At 45.2% G+C, this 8,442-nt stretch overlaps 1 protein-coding gene across 2 annotated transcripts in view; it reads right to left on the reverse strand.

Annotated features, from left to right (window-relative positions):
* kirrel3l (kirre like nephrin family adhesion molecule 3, like) overlaps positions 1 to 8,442 on the reverse strand; it is a 33,000-nt gene continuing 24,558 nt past the window's right edge. Inside the window, exons 5-15 of one of the 2 annotated variants that reach the window (XM_046399750.1) lie at positions 7,613 to 7,763; positions 7,341 to 7,446; positions 6,904 to 7,052; positions 6,636 to 6,763; positions 5,301 to 5,427; positions 5,039 to 5,139; positions 4,145 to 4,343; positions 3,193 to 3,312; positions 2,910 to 3,019; positions 2,656 to 2,745; positions 1 to 2,537 (exon numbers count right to left, since the gene is read on the reverse strand). In XM_046399750.1, coding sequence (XP_046255706.1) covers positions 2,046 to 2,537; positions 2,656 to 2,745; positions 2,910 to 3,019; positions 3,193 to 3,312; positions 4,145 to 4,343; positions 5,039 to 5,139; positions 5,301 to 5,427; positions 6,636 to 6,763; positions 6,904 to 7,052; positions 7,341 to 7,446; positions 7,613 to 7,763 — 1,773 coding nt within the window. In that variant the 3' untranslated portion in view covers positions 1 to 2,045. The remainder of the gene's footprint in view (positions 2,538 to 2,655; positions 2,746 to 2,909; positions 3,020 to 3,192; positions 3,313 to 4,144; positions 4,344 to 5,038; positions 5,140 to 5,300; positions 5,428 to 6,635; positions 6,764 to 6,903; positions 7,053 to 7,340; positions 7,447 to 7,612; positions 7,764 to 8,442) is intronic. The other variant, XM_046399751.1, reaches the window with a different exon arrangement.

Consider the following 8,442-nt stretch of genomic DNA (forward strand, 5'->3'; position numbering starts at 1 on the left):
GCTATTATCTTACGAGATGGGCATGCCGACTTCAGGAGGTGGATACACATACAGTGGGGGGTTCTACTGTCTCATCTGTCTTCATTAAAAGCAGCACACCACTGGGGGAATTGAAAAATCAACATAGACAGTGCTGCTAATTTATGTATTCATCATTGTTGCTACATGGAAATCTTTGTTTGTCGCTGCTCCCCATGCCCAGTGAAGCTACTCACCAGGCTGATTAACCAAGCTGATAAGTCAGGATACACACCAGCCAGTTTCTTTATTGGAAATGGTTTTATTTAAATATAAATATGTGTACAAAGGTACAAGCAACGATAGCTCATTTTTAGCAAATAAAATTCTTAATACATTATTAAAAGAATGAACAAACAAATGGCAATTAGTTGTGTTCCAAAAAAAGCATAGTAACTGCATTCAATGATTGATGAACAACTTAGACAAGAAAATCTGTGGGCCCAAATAAATCAACCAAGATAGATACATATATGTATATAAAGATACTTTACAATAGAGCAGCTTACACGCTGTACATTAAGGCTTATATAAAATATAAAAATAAAGAGAAGCGATGATGTTTGCCTCCTCACTTTAAGTGACATTTGTTCTCTCATCAGGCTGCCTGATAACAGCTTTTTTAGACAAATGGCAGTACAGGCATCCAAAGTGACACATCCAGGAAGTGGAATGCAACCGGGCCAGGTGAAGAAATCAATGTCTCAAACATGAAATGGACATGAATATAAACGCTGAAGATTTTCACTAGACACGTCATTTGCATGCAACAGAGAGAAAGTATGGGCTCAGCCATTTGTACAGATACTTAGTGTTTCAGGGTAGTACTGTTTCTTGTAAACATACTGAGACAATTTGATTGAGTTGTAAAACTTGAGTGTATGGTCCACATTAGAGGACTGTCTTTCCCCAACTGAGCCTGCTGAAGTTGACACTGCATTCAAGTTTACTTCAATTTCAGGATTGCCACCATTCCAAACCACCTCTTTTGATTGTTCTGGTAAAAGCCCACTCTTCATTTTACAATCAGAAAACAGTACCAGGGGTAGGACAGTAGTATTCAGCCTCAGCTCGCTCTTTTCCCCCCATAAAATTATCACCATCTTTGGGTTGTCACGGCCTTACCTTGTCCAACAATACACAGTTAACAAATAGTCCCCCATTACAATGAAGGCAAAAATACACATTCTCCCCTGATGTCCTTTTGCGGTAAGCATTACTGCAAAGTCCAACATGTTTAGGGTTATTATCAGAAGAAGCTCCAGGAATACAGCTCAGGCCAGGAGTATTCCACCGCTGATTAGACTCTTCATACAGTAGAGTGCCTGTAGCACTTGTTGGTCAGTAGAGCTAGCCTGTTGTGCAGAATAGTTTATGTCTTTCTCAGTGGATAGCTCAGTCAGTTGTTGATGACAGAGACACAAATGTGCTTAGAATTCCTTTCGCATGCCAACAAAACACCAAATGACAGACAACGATAGGTTGTTCTTATCTGTTTTTTTTCCTCAAATATGTCGTAGCTTGTCATATCATCTTTCAAAGTATTTTAGAGGTCATGTTTGACATTAAGTTGTTGTAGTAGTTGTTGACACAAAGTAAACCCTGGAAGGCAGGTAAACAGCTACCCCATTCATCTGGACCGCCCATATTCTCAAGATGCATTTGTTGGCCCTTGAGCTGGCAGAATATCTCCACAGGTTGTGGGTGGTCATCAGGTAGAGATAACCTGGTGAGGTATCACGCTGCAAGTTTGACTTCAACATCACAGTCTGCTGATTTCTCCAGCACAATAGCTCCACAGAGAGCATCGTTGTAGATCCCACAAACCATCACAACAAATAAAGATCGGTTATCCCATAACCTAAAATCACGTGACTCCCTCCAAATACTGTCCAAACACCTCCTTGAAAGACTGAGTAAAGAAAGTCTCTGTTCATGTTAGTCCAGCCACACCTGTGTGTGGAGGTGACAATGGTTATCTATTCACTGTTCCTGTACTCTTCTTTCTTCAAATTTTTTTTGTCCGATCAAACATGCGTCTGCATACGTTGGGAGGGCCGGCCATAGTCAGACTGCTGGGAGGACACTTGTGAGGAGGCATAAGAGAAGCGAGATGAGCTGGACACCTTGCTGGCCTGATCTGATTGGTCATACGCATCCACCTTCTCATAGGAAGCGGGCTTAACATAGCTGGTAAAGGCGCGGCCATAGGTAGCAGGTAGGTAAGCAGAGCCACTGTAGATGGGATCAGTGGGGTAAATGCTGGCAGGCTGGGTGGGCTGCTGCTGGGCAGCTTGCTGCTGTTCATATGCGGTTCTGCCTGCTGTGGTGGTTGCATATCGGTGGGAGAAGTCATATATACGAGGCTGGGTGCCATGCTGACCGTACATGGGGCTGGGGGAGGGCAGCTGTGATGGAGTGTACACTGGCCGAGAGTTAGGCACATATTCAGAGAATCCACTGCCGCGGATATGGCGGTCCTCATGGCCACGGACATTGTAGTAGCCATTGGTGGGATCCTATAAGAGAAAATTACATCATGAACTTTGCATAGGTCACTGTTCTGTATGATGGATAAAAATAATGCACTCTTCCTATCTTGAAAGTGTTTCTTCAAGTAAGTGTTTTCAGTTTTACCTTTATGTCCGATCTCTCATCCTCCTCCTCTTCCAGGAGGTCGCTGTGTTCTGTGCGCGACGTCCCAGGAGACTCGCTGCTGTTTGGAGCCTGAGGGAACACCATGCATTTTTGAAGAATTACTTGAATGAACAAGACCTCACTTGAATGAGAATAAAACAACATCTGAATATTATATCACAGTGTTAATGTGAATTTTCCCTAACATCAACAGAAATATCTGGCACGCAGAGATGATGAACATAGAAATTTACCATGGGCTCTTTGACATCCTCCTCATCATCATTGCCACGTGTAGCGTTGTGATCACTGTGAACAATCTGAACTCTGATGTCGCTCTTGGAAAGACGGGTGCACCGTTTACCTATGGGGATTGAAAATAAGGGGCAGACTTGTACATCAAAATTTACACCAAAAATTGAAGTGAAATGATGCACAAATTGAACAAAAACTGCTCAATTTTCAGCACACACATTAAAAAGACATAAGTCAGTTTGATCTGAAGAATTGGCTGTTGACCCTCTTGCCCATACTAACCGTTGAGCTCACCTTTTCCTGTGTGCCTGCAGCAGAGGGAGACCAGAGTGATGACGCAGATGAGCAGGACACAGCCTCCACCTACTGCTCCACCAACAATTATCAGCATAGGCAGGGCTTCTGTAACAAGAGCAGCAATGGAGGGGAAGTGTGGTGTAGAGGCAGATGGTTGTCAAGAGAAGGGGAGGGATGAAATGAGAGACAATAGAGTAAAAGTGTCAGTGTCAAGAAGATGCAGATCAGAGCAAAAAAACAAAAAAAACAAAAAAAACAACAAATAAACAAAAAACAGAGATCCATTCATTTGTCTTGCTAATACCAGAAACGTCAGTGCCTGTATGAATTCATCCGCAGTAATCCCTGGGCTGCTCACAGCTAGCATATACTCATGCAGGAATCCAGCAATCCACAGCCGGGCTATTGTCTCTAATCTCTTTGAAAGAAGGGTAACAAGGCCTGACACGCAATGAAGCAACAGACAGTAATCTAATTAGAGATTCCACGAGATACCGCTGCCCATTTCTCTGGAGACCCCACTCTGCTACATTGATGTAAATTACTGGCGAGGACCTTATTTTTGGTGTCTGCCGCAACAAAAGCTTCCACATGGATCAGTGAAGTAGTAATACTGCCTAATTCTGAGATCACTTAGATGCTGGACTTGGCTCTGAGACAATGATAGAGAATATGAGTCCAACCACAAACACATGTGACTTCCTCTAATTGACTTTTGTTCCTAATCAATATCTGTGTTATGGGGCAAACATATTCATTAAAGGAACCATCTACTGATTAAATCATATCGATTAGATGAGTATAATTAAGATAAGCACAAGACAGGAGCACTGCTTTCACCTAATCTGGCCTCCTTCACAGCTAGAATTGAGAGCATCACTACAACTTCCGCAGAGGGCTCTGGTGGGGATTATTACTCCTCAGTGATAGTGTGTACCTTGCTCTTTCAGTGTGACCAGGGCGGTGCCAGTGCCGAAGCGGTTCCAGGCGGTACAGTTGTAGCGCAGCTGGAAATCCTGTGCCAAAGTCTCAGAAAGCACCAGAGAAGACACGACCCCATGATCGCTGGTTACTGTCTGCACAGAGTAACGACCGGAGGAACCAGAGGACAGGCTCATGTCTCCAAAGGTCCACACCTGTGGAGAGAAGCAAGAGAATAGACAACAGGAAGTAAGTCACTTTTCTATGAAGAATTACTCACTGGTGAGCAAAGCAGAGGGCTGCAAGCCTGTTTATCCTTAGATCCCTGCCTGCCATGGACTGAACACCAGTATCTCTCTCTGCTCTGCTTTCTCTCTGTCGACCTCTAAGATGCTCTGTGGCTGACACAGCTCACAGGCTCATGTTTAAGCTGCCTCCCACGTCTGCCCTGCAGGTGAGGCCTAAGGAGGGTTAGGTAGCTGCACTATGAAATAAGGCTCCTCTCTGCCGACTCCAGCGCAGGGCCAGCAGGGCACCTGTCTCTCACTCCTCCTCACACCCTAATTATCCTCTCTCAGCCCAGCGTACATTCAGCAGTTCAACAGGGTCAGCCGAGTGATGCCTCTTGGGCCGCTAATTGAATGTGGTTTGGCTGAAACCTGCAGGAAGCCAGTCTCCCACAGCTCCCCCAACTCACCTATCTCTCCAGTCAGTGTCTGTGCAATTATAGTTGTGAATATGTGTGTATATGCATTTGTTAGCGTGTGAGGTGGAGATGTGCTGGTGCAAAGGTGTGAAGGTGAGGTCAGGGATAAAACTACAGTGAGTGATCCATCTCATGTGGGTGTGGCTAGGAGGAGCTCCCAAACACAAGTGAATGATGTGCAACCCAAATGAAAGGCTCACTTACAATCTTATCAGGTGGGGGACTGCTTCCCACTCGACACTCCAGCTTGCCCTTGGAGTGCTTGACAGCATGCTGTGTGGCGTCCGCTGTGATGATAGGTGGGCCTGGTGGGGAGATGAAAGAAAGACAGAGCAGAACAGAGAAATGAAAAAAGGTTATTCTGACGTATTGACCAATGTCAAATTTTCAGATATAGATGCTGATGCTGTTTATTCAATAAATCTGTCCAAACATAACAAGCAACCCTGTAGGGTTGGCCACTCACCGTTTACAGTTAGAGTGACATCTCTTTCTCCAACTCCAATCCGGGGCACGATGGCCTTGCAGGTGTATGTTCCAGCATCCTCCTGGGTAACAGCCTTCAGCTGCAGGGTGTTACCATTACTGAGCACCTAGTGAGAATTCAAAAGAGACAAGTGAGAAGCATGTCAGAGAGCGAGCGAGTGAGCGAGAGAGAGAGAGAGAGAGAGAGAGTGAAGCGGTGTGGAGGAAAGGCAGACAATGGAGACTGGGACCTTTATCAGTGACCCACTCATTGTGGAGGAAGCGCAGAGGTGGGCTGACCACTGTAACAAATGCTGGTGGTTTGAGTTTAATTTCATTGTGAAGAGCTTTAATCACAACATTAAGCACTCCTGCCACCGCTGAGTGACCGTGCTGCTGGGGAGATTGTTGTAATTAGACAGTGGGGACAGAACAGAGGGTACTACGGTGTGAGTGGGCCCTAGCCTTTGGAGCCACTACCCTCACTTACTCCTTAGCTCATTGATCCTGCCATTCCATCAAGCTGTGATTAATCCATTTACCCCCCCTCTTTGCCCCCCCACCCCCCCTCACACTCACCATTTTTTTATTTCAACACACTTATGGAGTAACCCAATTAATCCATTACTCATGGCTGTGTGAGGGACAGTGGCCGTGGGTGGATTAGAAAAAATGCCTGCGCTATTCCCTCAGAGGGGCTGAAAGCGTTCACTCTCTGAAATGACAGCATCGCTTACGCCATTCCCGCAGCATTCTTTAGTGGGGGTGTTTTTTTCTCCGGCATCGCCTCAGAAATTATATTAGTTGCCAGGAGAGAAGCTCCTGTGGGATGTACCCACCGATAGCGTGTGTGCGCTAAGGTTTTTACCAGGATGATGTAAAGTGAAGGTGGAAATGTCACATTTGTTCCACCTACGAAATTGACTTTGAGGAAATGGATACTCAAGCGCAGTCGAGTCTTTTTAATGCCTAAGAGGCAGAGATGCTGCTCTAAAAGTTGCAGCGCATGTTGTAATTCTACCACAGCTTGGCTCGCTGGTTTACTGACTGATTGACTGAGCGATTGATTGAGTTAGAGTTAAGGCAGCACGTCATTTGCCTTGATGATGCAGTATGAATCTGTCAGTGGACAGATAGTTTTCTGCCAGAGGCTTTAGCCCTCAGGGGGCAGGGAGAGAGGAGGTGTTGAAGATTCAGCCTGGAAAAGAATGTGTGGGGGAAAAGCGTGAAGGATTCATGCCTGAAGGCCATGTGTGAATGTTTCTCTCTAGAGGGATGGTGTTGAAGCTTCACCTTACCAAGAGGATAAAGTGGTGACTAGTGTTTGTTGCCTTACCACACTAGAGCCCTGTTTTGTCCAGGCCAGGGTCAGGGGAGGATTTCCAGTCCATGCACAAGTAAAGGCTGCATCCATCCCTGTATCCACTGTCATTGGCTTAGGCTCTGACAGCAGTCTGGGGCCAACTAGGGTGAAGCAACACACAGACCCACAATCACAATCAATATAAGAGATATAAGCTTTTAAAATAACACAGACCTCGAGAAAATGTCAAAATACACAGCTTAGCCGCACTACATAGAATGTTGGCTAAAATGAAACTTACACTGGACGTCGACCAGGGTGCTGACATTGGTGCTGCCCACAGAGTTGGACACCTCACAGGAGACAGGATCTGTGAAGTAAGAGTAGTCCACCGTGACCTCAAGGCTGTCCCCATTTGCTTCAGAGATGGGGACTCCTCCTTTTGACCACCTGGGACACATGAATAATCACATTATACAGTTGCATTAGTTCAGGGAAGGTACTTAGCCATGCGTATCAAAGTGGCTATTAGCTGATTCGTGGCTTGTGCCAGTCACAATCAAATGCTGCCAATCAAACAGACCATTTAACACAATGAAGCTAATGACATTTGCATGTTTGTACTGATTTTTTGGATGACACCTTCACTCTGGCTAGCATGTCCACAGCATGTAATATATCGAAACAGTTGCGTGATTGTAGTGTATCATCATCCTATAATGAATGAAGGATGGATACCTGTATCCAGTGATTTCAGGATTAGCCGAAGCAGAGCAGATGAAGAGAACCTTGGCTCCTTCAGTCACAGTCTGAGGCTGGACTGACAGAGTCACTGAGGGAGGGTCTGTGAGAAGGAAAAGCCTTATTACTGACATGAATGTACAATTTAGGTGTTCACTGGATTTAGTAATCTTACAGTGTCACCGATTTAAATGTGTTTTCCAGATTACTTAAGATACCATGCACTATTTTGGTGGTTTTTATAGACAAGCTGCTGCTGGAACACTCACGCTGGACATTGATGGTGACCGATGTCTGTCGTCCAGCAGGGGCAGCTGGGTTAAGAACCCTGCAGGTGTAGGTGCGTCCAGTGTCACTATCCTCAGGGATGATGGGAAGCATACTGACGGCCACCTCCCTCTTCCCGTCCTCCATCAGTGTCTGTGGAGTGGCAGAATAATTCAGAGTAACTGTTAGATGCCGCTGGTTTGGAAACTGTACTTTTAAAAAGAGACTCCATTACAACACAACTGAACTCAGCTCAATGTCACACAAGCCAGTCACTTGCCATTTGTGATCACACCACTTAGGAATATCTCTATGACACTGCAGGTCTTATTTTTTCATGCATGAGGCATTAAAATTGTCATCCTGTTCTCTGGCATGGCAGTTAAATCACATATTTTATGATGCAGCAGGGGATATTGTGCTGTTCCCACATTTCTGAGAGTGTTCCCCGTCAGCGCTCCTTGTTTGTCATCATCTTTTAAATCTATTTACTGCTCACAAAAATCAATACGCCTAAGTGAGGAAAGGTGTAGATTCTGAGAATATGGCTCAGTGCTCTCTCACTTTCTCCCTTTCTTCCTTACACACATACATGTACACACCCACACACAAAGAAAAAAACCTGCAATGGTCAAGGTGCCTGTGTGTTTTTGGTGACAGAGAAGAAGTGTCACACATCTTTGGAAAAGAGCAAGGGCAAGCTGAGCCTTTTCCCTGGACAGCCAAATCAATGGAAGCAGGCTTTCACTTCCTCAGCCAGCCACACAAAAAGCATTTTTATGCTAGATCAAATCACATCACTCCCTGTCATCACCCCTCACTCGGACAAAGC

This window comes from Scatophagus argus, chromosome 9, assembly GCF_020382885.2.
Source record: "Scatophagus argus isolate fScaArg1 chromosome 9, fScaArg1.pri, whole genome shotgun sequence".
Classification (NCBI taxonomy): Eukaryota; Metazoa; Chordata; class Actinopteri; family Scatophagidae; genus Scatophagus; species Scatophagus argus.